Source organism: Pagrus major, chromosome 9 (assembly GCF_040436345.1).
Source record: "Pagrus major chromosome 9, Pma_NU_1.0".
Classification (NCBI taxonomy): domain Eukaryota; kingdom Metazoa; phylum Chordata; class Actinopteri; order Spariformes; family Sparidae; genus Pagrus; species Pagrus major.
This window is the reverse complement of record NC_133223.1, coordinates 4,674,787-4,698,154: the sequence shown is the minus strand read 5'-3', so window position 1 is coordinate 4,698,154 and position 23,368 is coordinate 4,674,787. Positions and strand designations below refer to the sequence as shown.

The window sequence follows — 23,368 nt, the reverse complement described above, 5'->3', positions numbered from 1 at the left end:
AAATGTTAAAGAAAAAGACCTGCTATGTCAATTTGACTATTTTGTGATTTTGAACTGAGGTCTCACAAATAAAAGCCTGCCCAGTAAGCAAACTGACAACATGTCTTTGGGTTTTCCATACATGAGTTGTTTAATGTTGTTTGAACCTGCTGTGCTCATCCATACTTACAGTAAACATCCACACTTCAAGGATAAAAAACAATGACACTGATAATGATAGTCCAAGTTTAACCATTTCATCCTGACTGAGACGTCTGATGGTTAGAGTTTGGATTACAGAACCTCCTCAGTTTGAGTCTTTGATTTGAGCCTCTTAACAGTTTCTTTCACTTTAGGCTACTTCATTCCAGCACAGGTCTGAGGTCCACAGTGACAGGCTGAAGGTTCAAGTGAGTGCCAAAGGAGAAACAGTTTCCTCCTCCACCTATCAGGAGCAGCTCTGGTTCCTCTGGGTCCATGAGCTCAGAGCAGAATGAGTGGAGCATCAGAGGCCAGGGCACTGGGGTCTAGAGATGGCAGGACACACAGGGATTCATTATTCAGTATCTTGTCTAATAGATGTACATGAACAGTGAATATGAATGACAAATGACTTTATATGAAGCACTTGATGCTGCCTTTCAGGCAACAAACCCAGGCAGTATCAACCTGAGGCAGAGGCATCAGCACAGTATGTGGCATTATATTTCATGTAAAATTACCGTGTCCAGACTGAACTCCACACTGCTGTGTGTGGTGAGGTTGATAATGGCACCACCTGGTACACCATCTGAATGCAGCCAAACTCCACCAACCACAACCAGCTTGTCACCAATCATATGGGCAGAATGAGAGTACCTAAAGCAAAGCAAATCATTTCAGGTCATACTGCCCTTTAGCAGCTGGTTTTCTCTAGTAGAAACTTGAGGACATGATCTCATGAGTTTTATTTTGATTAACTGAATGATGTGAAAGCTTTGTCTGTGGCTTTCAAAAACAAACCTGGGAACAGGAGACGGCTGCAACTCTATTCTTTCCCAGGAGAAGCCTCTTTCATTTGGCTTTAATACCACTGTGTCCCCAAGTGGCACTTCTCTTCTGTCTAGTCCTCCAAACACCACCACACCTCCCTGATATGAGCATGCTGAGTGGGAATGGCGGGCCTCCGGAGTTGCACCCTCTACTGGCATCTGTAAGTAATAACACACAAACACTTTCTTCTGTCAAGTTAGCTCATACAAGTCAGATTTACAAACTCTCTTAACTGGACAGATTTGTTGTAAATGACTTTTTATGATAACTTTCTCTCTGCCTGAAAAATGCTACCTGTTTATTTGAGGTGTGTGTTTGTGAGATCTCCTCACTAGGCCCTTAAAAATACCATATTAATGTAATTGACGGAAATGCTAGCAAAGATGAAAACATAGACTTTCACACTGTGGAGCTTTAAGTCCTGCTGTAAGAAACAGCAGGACAAATGATAACAAGTCTAACAGAGTCAATAGCTGTAACAGACGATCTGAAACTGTCTGACATAAATGGATGCCTTGTTTGTCTAAATGTCTTATACAAACGAGGCATCCATGACTAATAAGAGAGGTGGTTAAGGGGGGATGTTGTCAGTCATTAAGATATTAGACAGGGTAATGGGAGGCAGACTTTATTAGACACGAGTCATACGACAGGTAGTTTGTGCTGAAGAGAAAACTCAAAGTATGAGAAAACTGTTGCTGCATTTACTCAATTTGTCTACAATCACTCGTACGTGTCATTTAAAGGACAAGTTCACCCAAAAATGAAAACTTAGTCGTTATCTAATCACCCTCATGTAGATGGGAAGTCAGCTGAAGTTTCGTAGTCCACAAAACATTTCTGGAGCTTCACAGCAAAACAGATTGTCATTCTCATTAAACAATGGAAGTAGGTGGGGACTTCTTTTAAAAAAAGTTTTTTGAAAAGATTTACACTGTTTTTAAGCCCAAATCCTGTGAAGTGGGTGCACAAGCTTGACAGAGGGCGTTAGTAACAAGTTACATTAACTCCAATACATGCACTTGAGTAACTTTTTGGGGTAAATTATACTTTTTGGGGTAGTTTTAATGCAGTTTACTTTTACTTGAGTAGATCTTTTGAGAAAAATTGTTACTTTTACTCCGTCTCACATGGATACAGTGGCACTACTAATGGTGCTACTTTTATTTGTTATTTTATGCATTCATGTACATTCTGTTGAGAGGCAGGTGGTCAGCAGGCCCCAGGTCGATCCTATCACAGTGATGCCTCCACATGACTCCATGGTGGAGTATGGCTTTCAAATCACGCCAACCGCTAATATTTACGGATGAATTAACAGCACACAGCACAGTGGGCTGCAGTTGTATGAAGTCAGTAGAAAATCATAGAACGCAATGCAGAGAACCCATAAGTTTGACAATATATACACCCACAGTATATCATGCTTTGGGTTGTTTTCTTACATTTTCAAACTAGTCCCCAGCTTCTTCAATTGTTTAGGAGAATGCCGCAACACTGTTTTGCTGTGAAGCTCCAGAAATGTTTTGTGGACTATGAAACTTCACTCAACTTTCCATCAGTATGTGGGGGAGGAGATAATGACTGAATTTTCATTTTGGGTGAACTTATTCTTTAAGGAGGAACTTAAAGAATAAGTTGGTATGAATGGTTGTTGCATGAGGTCCAGTGTAATTTAAAGTAAAGAAAGACAACAATATATAAATACTACAAGTGTGTGTGCAATTTAACACCTATTTTTAAAGATAACACATAGATAGGGACTAAGCAAACCTCAGTCCAGTGCTGCTGGTCCATACACAGGAAGTAGCCGTCACCCAGAACTGCCTCTGCTTGGTTCTTTCCACCAAACACGAATAGAAAGTCTTTGCCTGCAGGAAAAATGAAAAGGCTTTATTGTATAGTATAAATAATGACATTTTTAAGAAAATGAGAGATAGACAGAGAGAGAGAATCAACTACGACTTCCTGTTTAATCTCACCTTTGTGACTGACAACAGTAGCAGTGTGCCTCCATCTTGCCGGTGGTGGATCACCTGTACAGACGATCTCCTCTACACAAAGTTTCACTGTGTCTTGGTCTTCTGAGTCACGAGGACCAGATGGATCACTGGGGTCCAGGGTTAGTCTGAAAAGGCCTCTGATTGGATTGAGTGGAGAGGAGCGACCGCCGTACACCACAAGACCTCCTCCAGGCAGAGAGATAACTGTGTGGTAGAGTCGAACACCTGGAAGAAGGCAACACAACAACTAACTGTTCACACTGGAAGCTAGATTGGTCTCACTTGTACAATTATGATAATAACGAAAATAATATTAGTAAAGGTTATACTATATTAGGATTGCGAAAGAAATGAACTGGCACTCAGCTTCCTGCATGAATGAAAAATTCAACCTGAAATTAATGGATTAATCAGAAAATTTAAGATAAAAAAGGACTACTGACAGGAAAAGAACATCAGAGGCAGAAAGCCCTCTCACCCAAATCTACTGATGGTTCCACATTGACAGATCTCCAACCTTCCTGATCCCTGAGGAGGATCCTAGGCACTGCCCCCCTGCCTCCTCTGCTAGAGCCTCCTGTTAGCAGGACCTGCCTAGGGCTCAGCAAGGAGGTGGCCATCCCCAGCCCTTCCATACTAACTGGTATGATCTGCACACTCAGGGCTATGGGGCTCCATGATGGGCAAATGGATGGCAATGGAGATACTGAGGCAAACAAACACACACAATCACATAAATGTTGCAACCGTTGCCATTGAAAAACATACAGACATGTATGTCAAATATATTTCAAAGGTTTTGTAAGTTTGAAGTTGGGACAGTGGATTTCTGTGAGAGGGAAATAAAGTGATAGCTACCTGGAGCATGCGGGAGTAAAGCCTGTGCCGTCAAAGAGCCTCGAGATGCAGTGAGGATGAAGTAGTGGGAACATTTCTGGTGCCACTCCTGAGCGCATACAGGTATTGATAATTCTGTTCAATATTATTGCGAGGAAGTAGGATTCATAAAGTGTACGACAGAGAGACAACCAGAACTCCACAAAATAAGAAGATGGAGACACGTTTCAACAGCTAACCTCATACTCATCAAAAGGCTCCAGACTCTCCGCTCTGCATCTCTCTTCCTCAGGGACCAGCCCAAGGTAGAGGACATTCATATCCAGACACACACACTGCTCCCAGCCCTGAACACAATAACACATATTTATTGAGACACTATATCTGATCAAACATTTCTGTGTACCACACACAAAAAAACAGAGCAATCATATTTTATCATACATCTCTGAGTGTCCTGAATCATCAGGGAATAAGAAATAAACATCTCTGTTACACATACCACTTTATTAAAACTTATTGTCTGCAGTATATATTGTGTGAATACTGGCCTTGTCCAGGAACCTGTGTCTCTGTGCAGCAGTGTCTGGGTACTGTCGGAGGGCGTGTAGAGTTGAGTTTAGTTTCAGGAAATGATCTTGCATGATCCGGCCAAAGGGATCATGTGGATGTATCTGCTCATATATAACAAAGAGTGACTGCGGCAAGACCTTTGCCGCCCAGCTAATGACAGCATCAGACCTGGAAGACATGCAACATACAACCACTACGTGTTGATGAAGGTTCTCAGTCATCCAGGTCATGGTAAATCTAAGTGCTGCATTGAGGCAACTGGACTTGTATCATCCTGATTACTGAGGAAACCTCTTGAGAGGTGAAACATCTTCAAGAAACTGAAACAAGTCCAGTTGCCTATGATGCAGCACCTAGATATACAACCACTACAAACAAACATTCACATTAGAACTGTACGATTCTAGCTAAGATCATAATCCTGATTACTTTGCTAGATACTGTGTAATTATTGTATCAACCTAAAATCAAAATAAAGAACATGGTTTTAAAGTCCTAGCTTATATAATACGAATGCACAAAAGGGGTGATATGGTCCCCTAGATAGATCAAACAAACCTTACCATCGTGTTTCCATGTAGGTTAGCACCACTTCAGACAGAATTAGTGTAGGGGCGGCCCAGTTGAGCCCAGCCCCACCCAGAGCCTCTTCCACCTGGGACTGCTCTCTAACATCCACCCCCAGCAGACGGTACTGACCACTAGACACATATACAGGTCCTAAAGACAAATAGGTAGGCATATGCTTATGATATCCAGTTATGACATGTGCATATTTCTATCCTTCTGAAAAGAAAATCTCTTTGAATCTGAGTGCACACAAGAATGTAGTGTGTGAAGGAAAGTACAAACCTGTAAGAGAAGGTAAACAGGTGTCTAACATCCCCCTCAGTGTAATGTTTGAATTGATCAGAGTAGCCTTGCGCCGCATGACATCAGGAAAATCTACTTCAAACACAACAGCCCTGTCAAGTGCCTCATCTGCCTGTAGGCGAAAATACAGAGAGTCGAACCCTGCGCCCAATGACAAAATCTACAAGAAGAGGAAAGATGACAGAGACAGTTAGAAAAAAGACAGAGGGAGAAAAAAAAGACAAATGACTGTATATAAAATACACAACCCTTTAGAATCCAAACGTTCTTTACAAAATAGTGTTGGGCAATATACTGTTAACTCACCTGTCTCTTGGGGCAGTTTTCAGTAATGTGAAGGAATCTCCGCACACAGTGGTCCACAGCCCTCCAGCGCACATAGTAGCCCCTAAAACATGCAAAAACAACACAATATTATTCCTATTATTATACACTATATACCCTGTTCCATATGACATATGGACATAATATTGAGCTATCGAACCAGCTATTGAAACTATGATAGACATGCTTCACTGTTTTCTGTTTTCTATTGAAGAAACAATTAATCAAGAAAATGAGAAAAACAAATTGTAGATGAATCCATAATAAAAAACTATCATTGCTTTTGTATCATTTCCCTTTAGTCTGTTGTTATTATTAGTTAACACTGTTTTTATTACCTTGCAGAACATATTACACCACACCTTTCAAACAAGTCCAACTCTTGTACATGTATGATTTGATCTGACTGATTTATTATTATGTCATCTACAAATAATATGCCCAACCCAGATGGGCTTACAAGACACCATTATCAGAAAAGAACAAACAAACAGACCAGAACATATACATGTATTTAGTGTGTTAAATAAAGTGATTGTGACCTTGATCACCGAGTCTCAAGATCCCTGCTGACCTGACCTGTTGATGAGTGGAGCTCTCCTGGCCACTTTGCACACAAAGTGTTGGAGGAAGACATCCTCAAAGTACCCCTGCGCTGCAGCAGACACTTTGCTTACCACACTGCTGTCGTTGGTTCCCTGTACCTGGAGAAACAAACCATTGAGCAACAGTAAAGCACTGAAAACAAACAAACAAACAAACAAGCAAAATAAATAAATACATACATACATACATACATACATACATACATACATACATACATGAAACAGAGCCATCACACATGTAAATAAATAAGCCTGTGACCATTTTGATGTACTGACTATGACAACTGTTAAAATAACTGACCTCCATTGAAAATGTAAGACATTTTTGGAAATGATGTAATGACATTTTTGGTCATTTTTATCAAACTATCATATGTAGAAGCAGTCAATGCAGAAACATGCCCCCTTTGAGTGTTACACTATCATACATTACATTATTGTACTACAGTAATGTGTACATAGCATTGAGCTATTGTAGTATGAAGCTTATTTTTCAAGCATTTATTAACTGTTAATTTAATCTATAACAATTCCTCATAGGTCATGAGGTCCAAATGTTTAACATGTAGAATATTCATTTTTTACAGTAATTTAGGCTGTTAAATAATTGTAAAAATACAGTACTCACATTGGAATTGTATTGAAATAAACAAGTATACAGTGGTATGCAATGGAAAAACTCAAGTACTAAAGTACAATACTTAATTTCCTTCCATCACTGATTTAACACACTTGACATAACAGGTTTTGCTGATAAGTTGCAGTAAATGAGGACTTACTGCGGTGTCCCTCCCCTGCTTCTGCTTCTTTCTGTTTGTGGTTGGCATAATGTCAGCCAGCTGTCACAGCACTCCGCAGGTACACTCCGCAGGTACACTCCATCACACACTGCACACTGTAATAAATACGTGTTAACAGATTTTCAGTATTGCCGGTAGTTAGTTCACTGATGAAAATAAGTCAACATCTTTGACGTGGTAAAGACTTCCGGGTACCTTCATATCTGCGTTCTTGCGCCCCCGTGCGGCCTGGAGGCTACAATAATAAACATATAGCATACAGTCTACGATAACAAAGCTCTTGGTCAGTGTTAGTTCTCTAAAAAGCTCTTTCTGGTTGCTTCTACATGTTCATGAGCCAAAGATATTCAATCGCGGTGTTAATATGCTCAGCTTGTTCTTGATAAAATCATTATTCACCATGCATACTCGTTATTGTAAATACAAATTCTATTATATTTTGTCTTCGGCTGCCAAAACAAGATGATACACATTGTGAACATTAGTAAAACGAAGTGGAGCTGAACAATGTCAAAATGTGAACAGTCACTGAGTGGACCGTTGGGGAATGCGGTTTGACAATGCGGCACTTAGTGCGCCTGCGCCAATTTACAGGAAGTGTTAACATTTTCTTTAACCAGCTGATAGCCAAATTGTCAACAGTTAAGCCTGCGATACCTGCGCTGCTGAAACGACAGATAAACGGTAATATTATTTCCATGTCCCTCTCAGTAGTCATGTCTTGTTCACATGGACCTGTAGTATTGGTATGTTTAATTAGGCGTCGAAATATAAAGCTTTGATTCAGTTTTGTCTCGTCCGACCTGAGTGGTCGGAGCGGTGTCCCGTTAACGTTAGCACATAACGCAAGATAAGGGCTGCTGACCTGATAACATTTATTGTGGGAGTAACCCTAACGCCAGTAGTGACAGAGTGTAGGCATGCCAGCTTCTCTCCGTCCACACTCTTCACTATATGACGTTGACGTTTCAGCAATGTTCAAATGAATCATTTGCTGCAGTGATGGATGTTGACTATTGTTGTCTATGAGGTGGGAGACAGCAATTTGAGGCGCAGCATCCCTGTTAGCTCAAGTTTCACTGCAGGATACTGGGACACAGCTGACGACGGGCAATATTTTCAGACATGGCTCTGGTTCAGTGAACATGGAGCAGACATGCAGGGCTGGGAAATGTAAAGCATGGCAAACTCGCTATTCCTTGGTTTCATGCCAAGGAAATATCCACCCTTCCTCATAAAACCCTATTTTTCAGAGTCTGGGTGTACAGGAAGGGGTTGCTGTTGCCTTGAGACAGAAAAGAAAAGTGTGTGTGTGTGTGTGTGTGTGTGTGTGTGAGGCAGGGTAAGCTGTGAGCACAGCAGACATTCAGGGCTGGTAAATGTAAAGTAATGCAGTTGCAGTGAAAACTTGTCTTCCTATTCCTTGAATTCATGTCAGATCTCCATCCCTCTTCATAAAACATATGATCTTTAGATTTAATGGATGCGCTGGAAAAAGCTTTTGTTGCCTTGAGAAAGAAGGATGTATATGAGGTAAGCCATGATGTAATCTTGCACCAAAAAAAAAAAAACCTCTCACTTCTTCATTCAGACAAAACAAGGAGTGAAGAGAGGTCAAGACACCAACAGTGAGACTTGACTACATTCCGTTTGGAAGGCAGTGCAAGAGCTCTGCTTCAGGGAGGAGGCCCAGCCCCCCTGCCGTCTCCTACACGGCCGGTATGAGCTCCAGAGGGAGTGGAGGCCGCTCCAACGGCACACTACCACAGACCAAGATCTGCCAGTTCAAGTTGGTGCTGCTGGGCGACATGGCTGTGGGCAAGTCCAGCCTGGTGCTGCGCTTCGTCAAGGGACAGTTTGACGAGTTCCAGGAGACAACCATAGGAGGTGAGGACTGGGACATGTAGACTGTGTGTTAGTGCAGGGCAATATGTCAATATTATATGGTTATCATGATATGAGACTTTATATCATCTTAGATTATATAGTGATATGACATAAGTGTTGTCTTTTTCTTGGTTTTAAAGGATGCATTACAGTAAAGTGTCATTTTTAGAACTTACCAGACTGTTCTACTTGTTGTAACACTTGCCTTTACCCACTTAGTCATTATATCCACATTACTGATGATTATTTATCAAACATCTCATTGAACTACCTACAATATTGTCACAATGTTTCTTTTATCCTATTTGTATCATTAACATAAAACATGCTTATTAACTCGAAAAATGCATTATTTGGGATTAAAATAATAACGTAGTTGGATGTAGAAGGTAATGTATGAGCAACCCGCACAGAAGAATGACTTACCTAGTTTTCATGGGAGCTCAGACCCGTCTTTATAGAAGCTCAGCTCCCACAGGCTCCCACATAATTTGAACCCTGACAAAGGGGTAGCAAAAAGGTGCATGATGGTATGTTTTAACAACATCATTATCCTCTTCATGTCCAGCTGCATTCCTGGCTCAGTCAGTGTGTCTAGATGATACCACAGTGAAGTTTGAGATCTGGGACACTGCAGGGCAAGAGCGATACCATAGCCTGGCTCCCATGTACTACCGTGGTGCTCAGGCTGCCATCGTTGTTTTTGACATCACCAAGCCGGTACAGTATAAACAGAGTCATTTATTACTCATTTGTTAATGTAGGTCTGGGCAATCTTGACAAATTGTCCTAAGTGTTATTATGGTTTATTTCTCAGCATGGGATGGGTACTCCTCTCCTCTTTTTCTCGCTCTCTCTCCTCTCCTCCTTTATGTGTGTGTGTGTGTGTGGGGGGGGGGGGGGGGGGGGGGGGGGGTCTTTAGGCTATACTGTCAATGCCTGTTGCACTTCACTAAGTTAGATAAAACCTATTAGTTTTGTTACTTGAGCTGTCCTTAATTTTTAAGGCAGAGGGCAGAAATAGAAAATAGTTGTAGAGTTGAATTGTATGCTGTGTTCTAGTGCACTGTATGCACTTGAATCAATGTATTATTATATTATTGTCACTGAAAATTTGTGATGAACCGCCATACTGTTGCTTTTGTCTCTGCATTCATTTGTAACATTTATTCTAGATAATATTAAGGCATTTTTTAAATCAATTTTGCTGGATTTTGAGCAGTTATTGGGCTGGAAAGCATCACACCAATCTGGCAACACTGAGCTTGGCATCAACACGCTCCGACACAGTAGGTGGTGGTATTCAACTTTGTAGTTGTTTGCAATCCACCAATCAACAAAATGAAGAACACAATAACTATGCCTCAAGGGTTTCAAGAGGAGGGAGAAAGTGTACAAGATTTTACACAACAAATCTTTTCAAAGCTATAGAATATTAGATTGTTCATCTTTGTTCACTACACTTAGTCTTTCTTTCCTCAAGTATGCATAAACTACAGAGCATGAACTTCTTTTTAAAATACAAAAATCTGAAATTATCAGTTATTTTTTCAGTATCGGTAATTGGTGTCGGCTGAAAAAAAAGAACATTTCATGCATCCCTAGAAATCAATTTACTTAACTGTAACACAGAACCTACTTCACAGTATTAGATAAAAAGATATCCTGAGCCACAAATATTAAATATTATTATAGCAGAATATTGTCCAGCTCTATGCCTACATCAGCTTCAGTTGGTGAACAGTTTGTCTCCTAAGTGATGAATAAATTCCTGTGGTTGTGGTCTTTGTGTTGCTGGTTTATCTGACCTTGGTGCTGTGTTTGTGCAGGAAACCTTTGAGAGAGCCAAAGCCTGGGTGAAGGAGCTACAGAGGCAGGCCAGTCCTAACATTGTTATTGCCCTGGCTGGGAACAAGGCTGACCTGGCAGAGAGGAGACTAGTAGAGTACGAGGTAACACCACTGTTTGTGGTTATAGTCTAAACTAAACCTTACATATCTGAAGGTGGATGGTAATCACCGCTGATGACAGGTTACATATGTGTTATCAATTAATGAATACTGGGTGGTTAGAAGTAGCCACAGTCATGGGTACGGCTGGCAAGAGAAATTGCACTTCTTTTCTCATGCTCATGCTTGTGCGAACAATGTACAAAAGGATTAGAATAGAGCGCAAGGATCTGTCAAACATTTTGTGATGTCCATATCCTGGACTATAAATACATTTTTACCAAACCAATCTGGCTACATTCAAATACTGGTGGAAAAAACCTTATCAGTCAGCTGCTACCTGACAATGTTGCATTCAAGAGCAATTTTGTCAGAAAATCTTGAATACACAGCATGAACAGTTGTTGCAGAGGCTGCACTTTAATGCTCACAGATTTGTGGAGTGCTGTCAAGTCTGTGCTCTACTGAGTTTCTGCTATTTGTAGATAAGAAACATTTTTAGTTCTCATCAGGTTTAGGCTTTTTTTTAGTGTTTGACGTTTTTCAAATGACTGCTGATGTTATATTTGTATTTGTTTGTGTCCTGTATGGTAAAGGAAGCCCAGACATATGCTGAAGACACTGGCTTACTCTTTATGGAGACCTCTGCCAAGACAGCCATGAACGTCAATGAGCTCTTCCTGGCCATTGGTGAGTGTCCTTTCTTTTACATTAGAACTCAAAATTTGTTTTGTATCAGAAGACAATTAAATTTAGACCAAAGGTGTCATTACTCCTGTGTTAGAGAGTATATGTTCAGCTTTCTCAGGCATCTAGGAACCTTTGCAGGAACTTGGCATGTTTCCACCGCAGGGCCCAGCATCTTCTGGGGACATTATTTTACCCCTGAATGATCCATGCTTGGTGGGTAGTACTTTCCAAAAGTACAGGAACTTTGGGGGTTGGGCTTGCAGAGCTGAGTGTTTCTGATTGGTCAAGCACTCACTGCATTTTATTTCAGCTGCCATTTTTTAGAAATCTGCAGCCGTAATCTTTTTTTGTGTGTGTTCATTGTACTTGGACACATCAACATGGAGTTAAAGAAAGCACATGACATTATTGGATGGACCGGCAACAAAGGTCCATGAGCTGGATGTATAAACAATGTGTACACACAAAAACCATGCAGACAAAGACATTAACTGGTATTTATTAAGGAAAAGTATGTCCCAAGAATGTGCATACCTCATGCATACTTCAGACCAGGTGTACACACGTTTTCTAGAGATAGCAGTGGGTATAATGATGAGGTGGACATGAAAATAAGGTGAGAGATGTAACCTTAGAGTAAAACATTCTTGAGGTAGTTAGCCGATTTCACTGATTGTTACCTCTGCCAAGGAGGAAATGTTTCCACCCATGTCTGTCTGTTTGTTTGTTGGTTGGGTAATTTATCAGCAGGATTACAGAAAATCTACAGAACACATTTCCACAAAACTTGGATGGGGGATGGGTCTCAGCCCAGAACAGACCCCATTAACTTTTGGTGCGGAAGAAATCTGGATAAAAGGATGGATCCAGGGATTTTTACTCTGTTTCTTGACATTGCGAGCTGCAGTTATGGGTGGTTTCAAATTCAGAGTGATACAGGGCTATCGAGTTTGATATTGGATTAGGCAAAAAACTTAATTTTGAATTATTTATGAGTGATAAATGTTATCATTCTTTTTAATATCTTGTATCTTTATTTTATCTTTTCATTTGATCCTGATTTTTTAAGCCCTTTGGGGTGAAGTCTGTTTCAATATGAGCTTCATAGATTAATCATTGATCATCCCTCTAATGTTTCATAATGATGATTGAGATATCACTACAATGAGGGTTGACAGGTACATTTGCAGGCACTATAAATAGCCACTGCAGTGCATAATGACAGCTGTTCTGATTCTGTTTGAGGGCCTCACTGATGAAACAATCAATTGTATGTTGTTCTGTGCCGTTTTTCTCATTAGCTGCATTTACATGGACCCTTATATTCCACTTATGATCAGAATAATAGCTCAATCAGAATAAAAATGCCTCATGTAACCACCTCAATCAGAAGAGAGTGATCTGATCCAGACTGTTCAATAGGAAAATATATGCATCCAATTACCTTATTAACACTAAATCTGATTGTTTCTCTCTCACTGGAATAAATGAAAAATTTTCTGTGCAAGTTCGTCTTACATGGGGACTACATATGGTGACATTGCTTCTGGGAATAGCAAAAACATGTCAGTAGCAAACCAACTGGTCTGTGGCTAACTTTTTTGGTAGAAATTTTAAAACATTTAGGGATTGCTTAATGCCTCAGTGGTCAAAAGGCTCAAAACAAGGAGTTGTTGGTGGGAAGTTAAGCCATACACCAATAAACAAGTGATTAGACATTGTGATTTATAATTATTTTTAAATACATTTTCTGAAATTCCTCCTGAATAAAGTACTTACTTTGATGAAAAATGTCAGGTGATGGTATCCAAAGATTGGTCATTGATGATTTCAGTGCAGATTCAGATCTCTGATTTTAAAACAAAAAAGATTTCCTATTGCTCTGAGTACTTTCTAGCTAGAAAGTGGAGTCTATTGTTAATTGTGATAAACTATTTATGACTGATATGTCAAAATATTTCACTTTGTCCTCTTAATGTAGCAAAAAAGATGCCAAAAACAGACACCCAAAACCCGACACATGCAGCGCGACATCGGGGAGTCAACCTTCAGGACCCAGATGCCCACTCTACCAGAGCCTGCTGTGGTGGAAACTAGACCTCTACAACTCACCAGTATTCCACCATCCACACCACCACAGCCCTTCAACCATCCTGTCTCCTTCAACCAACTTACAGTGGTGGGCCTGGTTTGGGGAAACCCAGTATCCACTCACCCCCTTACCCTCCATTCATCCTCCTGTCCAAGCAGACAGAAAATCAGAGACAGAAATTCAAAGGAGAGAATCAGAGGAAAGGAAGCGCAAAAGGAGATGGAGGAGAAAGACACAATGTTCCACATCTGTGTCTCTTGAGTCACTGAGTTCCTGCATTTGGAAACTATGAGGGGAGGTATAGAAGAGTGAGATTGAGAGGAGGGAAATAAAGAATGTGGAAGACAGTGGCAAGCCTGTTGTAGTATTTAGCACTAATTGTGATTTTTATTTTGTTTTCATTCTACCTTGCATCGTTTCAGTCACAATCCTGATGCACAAAATGAGCAGCACATGCTGGCAAGTAGCCGAGAAAGGAAAGGAGAAAAAAGGGTCAAGACATTAAATTATAAAAGCCAAATGGGTAGGTTGTGGCTGCTTTCTTTTTCTCCTTTGTCAGAGCCTGCGCCTGCTTGCTTTGCTTCCTCCTAGTCCTGATTCAATCACATCCTGCTGTGAATACTGCCACATATTGTACCAATGGATTGATCCCATAATTTGAAGTCCCCCTCTGTCCTGCCTGGCCTTCCCTGGTGTCACTGGCACTGTCCAGTCACATCCAATACAACCCATGGCACAGTGTTTCCCAACATAAGTCAATCTGTACGTATTTATTGTCCGCTGTTTTCTTCTGTTGACTGTTGGTAGTGATGCTTTCACTCACATTACTGCTCTCCCTTTGAACAGATAGAAACTTAACTAATTATGTGAGGGAAACATTCAAACTTCTACAAAGTTCTGATATAAGATTTAAGAGATTGATTGTATTCACAAGGATGATGATTTTCATTGTTTTTCAGATACAGACTTGCTTGTTTGATGAAAGATTGAAGTGCAGTGTTCCTCGAATGTTTTTGGTTTCAATGCTTGAGTGCTTATAAGGGAAGCACCACGAGCTGTAGCTCTTTACAGCAACAACATAGACCTGATATGGAGTATACTTAGTCCTATGTATAAGCAGGGAACGGTTAGCTCTAACTAATGACATACTTGTAGCAGAGAACTTATCCCCCAAACCCAAAGACTAGTGTTGCATCAAATACAAGACTTACTAAGTCCCTGTTTTTAATTACTAGCTTAATCTCACCTTGCAATTATCAGAGTGAGTGATGGGTCTAACTGGAATAGCAGGAAATGTGGTCGTCCATTGATATCTCTGCCCAGATGAAATGATTGGCATCTGATAAATGATAAAATATGGTATATGATATATTGGGCTGATATGTAATAAACCTGTACCATGCCCTGTAGGAGAAAATCTACCATCTCGTGTTTAATGTATCCCTCCTGTCCCTTGTCCTTAGGCTAAGTTGTTGGTGGACATGAAATCATTGTGATCTTAAATGGTTTTACTGATTTATTTAACTCAATATGATGCTCTAAACTGAGTTGTGTGCTTGGTGGCTGTCCAAGGCTTGGCTGAAGAAAATGAGCAAGGAATTGATGAAAACACAAAAAAACAGAAGTGCCTAATCCCAGTTTTCTTTTTCTGTGAATCATGTTTGGAGCTTTCTTTAAGTGTGTGCTTCTTAGGTAAAGTGCAGGGGAACCATTTCCCTGACATCGGCTTGTACAATAAACCAATAACATGGCACCCTGTCGTTAGGCTATATTGTATTGGCTCTTTGTATGGATGTAAAGAGCTCATGTTGAATACACTGTATGTTATATATTGTCTTAATTTTAATGAAAGTATGTTGACTTTAGCAGAGCACACTTGTGAACCTGGAATGAATCATTGAAAGGACTCTAATCAATGTTATAAATCTGTTTGATTTTAACAAATATTTGTGTCCAGGAAAGTCTTTGCTGTATTTTCAGCTTGCATATTTAGGCATTTTGATTAAAAAAAAAAAAGATTTGAACTACAATGCCATTTTCATTCAGTATTCAAATACAAGCAAAAATGATTCATCCACCTCCCACCCCCCAGGACACAAACAGCTCCTCAGCTCATTATATACATTGAACAGCATTTACTTATTCATTATTCAGTGATCACAAGTAGGTTCAGTGTTCTGTGCACTTAAATTAATACTTGATTTTTCCATCAGCTCCTAGAGTATGTATAGTGTTCAATAAAGCTGTGAATGGCGCTTTGAGTGCAGAATGCTGATTGCTTTTCTTTCACTTGCCTCGTGCCTCAGATAAGTGAAACAAAAGACACCAACAGTCACATTTTTATTATTTCCTTTTGAGAGTTTTACAATGGTGCATGGTGTCATTAATTCAGTTCTAAAAAAAGGGTATTTTCATGTTCTAGCCTCTTGTCTTGAAATTACATACAAAGTACAAAAACACAAAAAGCAAAGATCGGTTTCTAAAAAAATGTTTGGTTTGATTAAAATAATAAAAACATATTTTAAAAGGGGAAGTTCAACCAAAACTGAAGATTCAGTCATTATGTACTTAAGTTTTGTAGTCCAAAAAACATTTCTGGAGCTTCAAAGCAAAACAGCATCATAGCATTATCCTAAACAACTGAAATGACTGGGCACTTGATTGAAAACATAATTAACATTTATTTACAATTAACATTATTTATGCCCTTGACTCGCAGTCGAGTTGATGGACTGATGCATTCAACTTAGCAGTTACAGTGAAGATCTATTTTGGATCTCGGGGCTTCTGGAGACTTGGATTATGTTGGATGAGCTGTATGGAGTCATTTTATATTTTTCTTTTGTTTTTTTAGGTTTTAAAACAAGTCCCCCACTAGTTCAGTTGTTTGGGAGAATGCTGATGATGATGATGTCATGCTGTTAACCTCCAGAAATATTTTGTGGACTACAAAACTTCACCCAGCTTTCCATCTGCATGGAGGAGAGTATATAATGAGTGAATGTTTACTTTTGGGTGAACTTATCCTTTAATAAAGAGACAACATTTCCATGGCTATTACTGCCTTTCTGTAGAAATGGAATGCAGAAATGTAACTATTTTGTTGTGTACAGTCTGCTTTTAAGGCCTTTTAATAATGCCATATCTCAGGCAGACAGTTAATAAGTAAATTAGGTTTTTCATATCAATTTAAACTAATGGAGAACTGTACACTTCATGACAATAATACGGATTGAGTCCTCCACTTTCACCTGATCTCTCCCTGACCTCTAATCCTCACTCTCCTCATCCTCTACTGTTGTATAGATGACCTGGTTCCTGCGTTTGATTCTGGGAGTTGTGGTTTTGCTGCCAGCATCCCCTGTCTCATCACTGGTGCGTTTTAGGATGCGTACAGCTGTGGCATCCTCATCATCGCCCTCAGAATGCCCTTCCCCTTCTGCTACAGACTGACAGCGGGCTACTGTTGGAGTAGAGTGGGAGGGAGGTGGCAGGTTCAATATGTGGGACAGATGAGTAGGTGAGGTATCAGATTTGGGATCGGGCAGGACCATACGACTGGGGGTGTGAATTTCACCTACATGTCCCTTTACCGCTGCATTTGAGTTGGACCTGTCCTTGACATCATCCTTTCCTTTCTCTCCCTCCTCTTCCTCCCACTCATCCTCTATTGTGATCTCATCCGGATTAAATGAATTTGACAATCCCGAAGTGTCGCTTGGGTACTCACTGGGCTCATCCACACTTCCTAAACTATTTCCATCTTCATCATCCTCCTCCCCTCCAGTATTGCCCTGAGCTCTCCCAAACCCATCACCTCCCTGCCCAGCCTGGGCGTAGATGTCTGTGAGACCTAGCGTGGCACAGAGCTCTGTCGTCTGAGGGTTGGTGTTACAACTGGGAGTAGCATGGTGCTGGGGCTTGTTGGGCTCATAGGGTGTCACAGTCTGGCAAAAGTTGTCTGGGATGGCCAGTTCACCGCTCAAATCCTCCATCACCTGCATCATATCTGCTTCTGACGCGCTAAAGTCCCACCTGATGGGTATAGACAGTCCATATTAGAAAAGACACCATGAACAGAAACTATTAGCACAACAGGTTTGTGTTTAAGTGAACTGTAAAGATATGAGAGGGAAATGTCAGCTACTCAGTCAGCTTATTGACAATTCAAGACAGAAATTATTTTTATGTTTTTAAAAGGAAAAGTTCACCTAAGTATGAAAATACAGTCATTATCAACAATCATCTAATGGGAAGTCAGGTGAAGTTTTTCTTAATTTTTTTAAAACAAGTCCATCTACTACATCTACCACAGTTCTTTAGGACAATGTTGCAACGCCGTTTTGTTGTGAAGCTACAGAAATGTTCTGTGGACTACAACACTCTACTTTCCATTGGCAAGGGGGTGAGTAGATGACGACTGCATTGTGATTTTTGGCTGAACTTTTCCTTTAAGCATCAATCCCAATACTCTCAGTTTCAAGCTGGTCTTGTCTTTTAAAGACAATAAACTTGGTATTAAAAAGAAGAAAAAGCTTTGTTCACAGCATGTACTTCAGGGCTGAAGGTGTTGGAAACTGCAAGATTAACAGCTAATGAAAAGGAGAAGAAAAAAACAAACTTAAAAAACGTGTTTTATTTATCGAGTTATTATTTCCAGAGAGTATTTCTCTACTTTGATTTTGTATATTGTTTTTTATACTTACATCGTCTGAGACGTTCAAGCCACACCTGTATACTATTCACTACGCAAACTCTGTGTGCATATTTAAGCCTGTGGTCAATTGCATCTTTTCAAGAGCTCGATGAAGTGCTGAACCAAACGCATTGCTGTGGTCACTATTAATAAAAGATCCTTGATAGTCTTGTTGGATGGGTGTGCGTTCGACAACATTATTAGTATTAGTATTAGCTAGAGCTGCAATGATTAGACGAAAAATCGATAACTCGATCGAGAGAAAATTAATTCTCAACTATTCTGATAAGCAATGAAATGTTATATTTATTTTTCAAGCAAAAATGTCAAACATTATCTTTTTCCAGCTTCTTAAAGGTGAAGATTTGCAGCTTTTCTTTGTCATTTATGACAGTAAATAAAGAGTCTTTGCGCTTTGAACAATTTTTTGACTTTAGAGACTAAACGATTACTTGATTAATCATGAAAATAATCAGCAGATTAATTAACAATGACAACAACTGTTAGTTGCAGCCCTAGTGTTAGTCAATAAAATTATTGAGAAATGAATATGCAAATTACTCAATAATGACAACTGTTGTATCCCTAGAATAGTCAAATATATCCAGCCTCTCCAAATCAGTGCAATAGCAAGAGCAGATAATTACAGCACAATGAAGGTGTATGATTCCCTTCTATACATAAGATGTACCTCTATTAACCCCCCTGTAAACAATAAAGAGTAGCAGCGTGAGGTAGGAGACTAACAGGACATAAAATATCATTTAAAAACATACTCAAATAAATAAGATAAAGTAGAATAAAAATGCTATATTCACTAAAAGGAATCTGTGTGCATATTCCTGTGCAATGCTCAGAGATATACAATACTCAAAATTTGTAAGCGCTATTGGGATATGGGTGCATATATGCATGTGCATGGATATGCAATAGAAGTCAAATGAAATGTGTTGCATTATTTTTGGAGACCATAAATATTCACAAAACTCAAAATAAACATTAAGATATGTCACAGAATAAACAATCAAGTGAAACACTAAAATATCCTAATAACCCTAACTCATTTTGCGTACTGTATATACAGTGTATACACTCATACAGGTATAAAGGGTAACCATTCATTTGGTGTGTAATGTCAGCTGTATATTTAAGCAGCTACATTTTGCCAAGTCTAATGTAACAGTTAGTCTTATTCTCAATGACAGGCTTACAATCACAGTCTAGCTATGTTACTGCTTTAATTCTTTTGTCTTTTGGTTTTGTTAAACTTTAGAGTTTGAAACAATGTAAACTCATATATAGTATATCATATAGTGATGTTTATTGTCCTTTTCACTTTTAGTTAATTGCACCTGCTCTGCCTGCAATTTTATATTTAAATGTCTGTGTACCGTTCGTGCAGGCCATTATTCTCTGGGGGGTTCCAGGGGTGTGGGGTGATTCTTTGTAGGCTGTTGGTGGCCTTCAGAATAGCGAGCCACTCTGGATCATACTCAAGACCCTCAGATGAACCCGGTCTCTCTGGAACATCCACAATCTGCAACACAAGTGTACTTTTCATGCTCCGAACGGTCACCCCTTCACCACAAACTACACCGTGTACTTTTAAAAATAAAACCTTCTCTCACCTGTAAGAATTCCCTGTAAGGCAGACATTTATCCAGCGACAGGAACTTGGTAACACGTGGGGCAGCATTACTTTTGGGCTAAAGACAAGAGAACTCACTGGGTTTGTGTAATACATTTAGTATATTAGATTGGTACCCACAGTTATTAAAATCACAATCTAAAATGTATCAGTAGCTAATATTGAAAATAGCAACAATACAGTTGGTCCAGAAAAACTGTCACTCTTACCGGATGCTGCATAATGGCAGCAAATTTCACATGAAGATGTGCAGAGAACCAGTAGCTGGGCTGGAGGTGAGCTAGGAGCTCCTCAGCAGCAGGACTTCCCAGACTGTTGGACTCTACTTCCTGACGCAGAAATTTCTTCTTTCGCAACAGTTCCCCTGTACTTCCATAGTGGTAGATTCCACGAGGCCAGTCATGGCTCATGAAAATGTCTATGGGCATCTGGATCTTAGTGGAAATAAACATTCATGAATCAATATACACTGTTTAGATAACAATAATAATAATAATAATAATAATAATAATAATAATAATAATGATGATGATGATGATCTTCAAAATTGTATGCAAGAGAACAAGTTGAATCTGTGATATTTACCTGTTTTAATTTGAACACCTCAATATTTCGGATGTGGTATACACTTCGAAGGGTATCAGGATTGTATGGAGGGAATTCGTGGTGACCTTAAAGAGCACATATTTCTTGTAAACACTTTGCATAGTGTGTAAAATTTTAAACATTAACATAGAGGCTTTTCACATTTTTACAAGTGGACAGCTCTACTCCCATCAGTTCACACCTGGCATTAGCATGAAACTCAACATATTGTACGTCTTAAGTTACCACTTGATATTGGATCTCACTTCCCTGCTCTATAAACAAATAAACACATACATCACTGCTAGAAATCACTGCAATGCTTTTTACACAATTAAGAAATATCTTCATATATAATGTTTGCTGAATTAATAATAAGGCCTAAATAGTTGCGAAGGTGTTCTAGTCCGTGTTTCACAAAGTTTATAAAGTTTCTTCTAACACAACAACTCACAAAATTTTGCATTTTTTTAAAATTAATTTTTTTACATAGAGTCTGGGGATTTTCTCCATGGGTACCAAAGAAGTAGCCTATACTGGTTTTACGGTTTACGGTTTGTAAAATCTGTTTGCTGTCAATAAAATGTTGTATTCTTTCATAAATTCAGTGTACATGATTAAGTTTAATTTAATGTTGAATTTACAGGAATGTGTGAATAATTCAGAATTTGTCGTAGCAACTTTTGGCAAAGTTTGTTTAGTTTCTCCTCACCTAACCTCTCTTACAATCACCTGATTTGTAACAGAGTCTAGAGATATTGGGGTTTCTCGTTCAATGGTTGGTTGAAACCGACAGTGTGTTCACAAACATCTGCTGCTAACATTGGTAGGTTACGAGAGCCCCGACACGTAGTTTGCATTACAGTGAAACACATGGAAATCAGACTGTGTGTAATTCATTCTTCACGTTGTTGTGGCGTCTGGTGTTGTATCACAGGGGACATCAATTGAGTAAGCCATCCTTTGATGTGGCCCAGGACATATATGTGTTCACACTGCTAACAGAATGTGCTCACATGTAGCCCAGACCACCTCTGAATGTGGTCCGAGCAATTGGATCTCAAATACGTCTTCAATGCACCTTGAGGGTGTTCACACCTGTACTTGAACAGACTCAAAATAAAAAAATAACCTCACCCCTTCTGTAGTCATGTGATTTGAAGATTCCAGATAAGCCGCCAATTCTTATCCCTCTGTAGCGAATAACACCAGCATAACCTAGAAAAATATTTACTCAAGTCAGGCGTGGGAATTAATAGACAGACAGGTAGACAGGATAATCACAACTACTGTGTATGGTTCCCTACCCAGATAATAAATGTTGGGTGCCACCCAGCCACCATAAGGCAGCTCCTGCAGGTGGTTGGAAGCCTCATGGTTCCCTCCAATGAAAATAGTCAGGACTGGAGCCTTCTTTTCTCCAGAATAGTATCTGCAACAAAGACAGTTATATTAATGTTTTAAATGCTGTTGCACTTCTTGAAACATGACATAGAAGGACCGAAGAACTAACTTGTAAAAGGTCTGCATCATTCTGTACTTGGCTGGTACTGCCATGCACTTCATGTCTCCTTCATTTCGCACTGCTTGGAAGTCTCCACAGCAAAGCAGCAGGTCCACTTTTACCCCTTCCTTCTTCTCCAGATACGCGATTGTCTCGTAGATCTTGTCCAGCTCCCCATGACAACACCCTTCTACTGCAATCTTCATGCTGCACAACAAGTAAGCTGCACAGTCCCAGAGAAAACCACAGTCTTGGCTTGCAGGCTATTCTGTGCTCATCAAGGGGCTGTCAGCCTCCACACACAAAGATGCTGAAGCCTGCTTCTTTATAAATAATCTCTTGATGACCTGTGGGGATAAAACATCAAAACATTGGTGATGCTATTCCTTTCACTATGAAGTATCAGGAACGACAGGAGAGGGAAAAAGTGGAATATACATGAGGAACAATAACGGGACAACGACTTAAAACTACCCACAAGGCTGCTTATCAATAGTACTGCCAGTCAGTGTAAAACGAGCTGACATAACAGTTGTTTTAATCGGTTACCTTTAGTTCCACAGTTGTTGTGAACACAAAAGAAACGTGGTGACCGGACAGTAAACATGTATGTAAACCTGACTATTATTGACAAATGTGGCTGCGGCATTTAACCTTTTATGCGTGTCAACAAGGCCTTTTCAATCCTTTGTCTTCTCTGTGTACCGACAGTTACGTCTACTTACTACACACAAACAGCAAATTACCCCCTAAAATTAGCAACAAAACAAAACGTGCAATATCTAGCCACGCTACTTAGCTAGCTTGTTCATCTAATGTAAGATAACGCTAACGTTACAACAGCAAACAGGGAACTATATATGTCTTACATACCAGAACAAGATAAGCTGAGAACAAACTGTGCACTTACGGCGACGAATGAATAACTGAAGAGTGTGTTTGTATGTTGTATACTCCGAAAAGTTACAAACTTTTTCTGAAAATCATGTTTACGCTCCAGGTTCGCAGAGACACGACAGGATGAATTTTCCCACCTCGCGTCCACCACTCACCGCACATGCGCAGAACGTCCCATATTTGAGCAAACCGATTTTGATCATCGGCGGTAGATTCCACGAAATATTTGTGGACTATAGTTTTTATGTTTACGTATTGTTTAGTACACTCAAAGAAACTGTTGGTGCATTTTGTTGCATAGTCTGTATTTTTCTGTTTGAGTCTGTATTCACTACACGGTTCGTATTGGTGAAGTTTTCGTGTCGAATCTGACTCAAAGAAACACTACTACGTC

General features: G+C 39.7%; 3 protein-coding genes across 3 annotated transcripts; 1 reads left to right on the top strand and 2 right to left on the bottom strand.

The window, feature by feature from the left end:
* Positions 1 to 105: 105 nt before the first annotated feature.
* lcmt2 (leucine carboxyl methyltransferase 2) lies at positions 106 to 7,416 on the bottom strand. The gene is made up of 15 exons (XM_073473691.1): positions 7,222 to 7,416; positions 7,006 to 7,121; positions 6,201 to 6,325; positions 5,604 to 5,685; positions 5,277 to 5,457; positions 4,988 to 5,144; positions 4,403 to 4,592; positions 4,091 to 4,198; positions 3,873 to 3,960; positions 3,493 to 3,720; positions 2,994 to 3,239; positions 2,785 to 2,882; positions 982 to 1,169; positions 702 to 837; positions 106 to 506 (listed from the first exon to the last, which is right to left on the bottom strand). The coding sequence occupies exons 2-15, from the start codon at positions 7,051 to 7,053 to the stop codon at positions 342 to 344; spliced, it is 2,040 nt and encodes a 679-aa protein (XP_073329792.1). The 5' UTR covers positions 7,054 to 7,121; positions 7,222 to 7,416; the 3' UTR covers positions 106 to 341.
* A 209-nt stretch (positions 7,417 to 7,625) lies between these two features.
* On the top strand, positions 7,626 to 15,913 carry rab5b (RAB5B, member RAS oncogene family). The gene is made up of 6 exons (XM_073474152.1): positions 7,626 to 7,710; positions 8,618 to 8,913; positions 9,482 to 9,633; positions 10,743 to 10,865; positions 11,459 to 11,552; positions 13,534 to 15,913. Exons 2-6 carry the CDS (start codon positions 8,748 to 8,750, stop codon positions 13,647 to 13,649), a joined length of 651 nt encoding a protein of 216 aa, XP_073330253.1. The 5' UTR covers positions 7,626 to 7,710; positions 8,618 to 8,747; the 3' UTR covers positions 13,650 to 15,913.
* dbr1 (debranching RNA lariats 1) lies at positions 15,895 to 23,119 on the bottom strand. Its single transcript, XM_073474151.1, has 9 exons — positions 22,988 to 23,119; positions 22,087 to 22,424; positions 21,881 to 22,005; positions 21,711 to 21,791; positions 20,574 to 20,659; positions 20,198 to 20,422; positions 19,969 to 20,046; positions 19,732 to 19,877; positions 15,895 to 17,679 (listed from the first exon to the last, which is right to left on the bottom strand). Exons 2-9 carry the CDS (start codon positions 22,281 to 22,283, stop codon positions 16,914 to 16,916), a joined length of 1,704 nt encoding a protein of 567 aa, XP_073330252.1. The 5' UTR covers positions 22,284 to 22,424; positions 22,988 to 23,119; the 3' UTR covers positions 15,895 to 16,913.
* Positions 23,120 to 23,368: the final 249 nt, after the last annotated feature.

What these genes read in the sequence shown, in the direction of transcription:
- lcmt2 (XM_073473691.1), bottom strand. Translation starts at nt 7,053, where the DNA reads ATGCCAACCACAAACAGAAAGAAGCAGAAGCAGGGGAGGGACACCGCA. An exon ending in TTTACTCCCGCATGCTCCAG is followed by an intron (nt 3,721 to 3,872) that starts GTAGCTATCACT and finishes TGTTTGCCTCAG; the next exon opens with TATCTCCATTGCCATCCATT. An exon ending in CAGCCGTCTCCTGTTCCCAG is followed by an intron (nt 838 to 981) that starts GTTTGTTTTTGA and finishes GCTTTGCTTTAG; the next exon opens with GTACTCTCATTCTGCCCATA.
- rab5b (XM_073474152.1), top strand. Translation starts at nt 8,748, where the DNA reads ATGAGCTCCAGAGGGAGTGGAGGCCGCTCCAACGGCACACTACCACAG. An exon ending in CCAGGAGACAACCATAGGAG is followed by an intron (nt 8,914 to 9,481) that starts GTGAGGACTGGG and finishes CTTCATGTCCAG; the next exon opens with CTGCATTCCTGGCTCAGTCA. An exon ending in GGAGACTAGTAGAGTACGAG is followed by an intron (nt 10,866 to 11,458) that starts GTAACACCACTG and finishes TGTATGGTAAAG; the next exon opens with GAAGCCCAGACATATGCTGA.
- dbr1 (XM_073474151.1), bottom strand. Translation starts at nt 22,283, where the DNA reads ATGAAGATTGCAGTAGAAGGGTGTTGTCATGGGGAGCTGGACAAGATC. An exon ending in ATGATGCAGACCTTTTACAA is followed by an intron (nt 22,006 to 22,086) that starts GTTAGTTCTTCG and finishes TCTTTGTTGCAG; the next exon opens with ATACTATTCTGGAGAAAAGA. An exon ending in ATCACATGACTACAGAAGGG is followed by an intron (nt 20,660 to 21,710) that starts GTGAGGTTATTT and finishes GTGCTCTTTAAG; the next exon opens with GTCACCACGAATTCCCTCCA.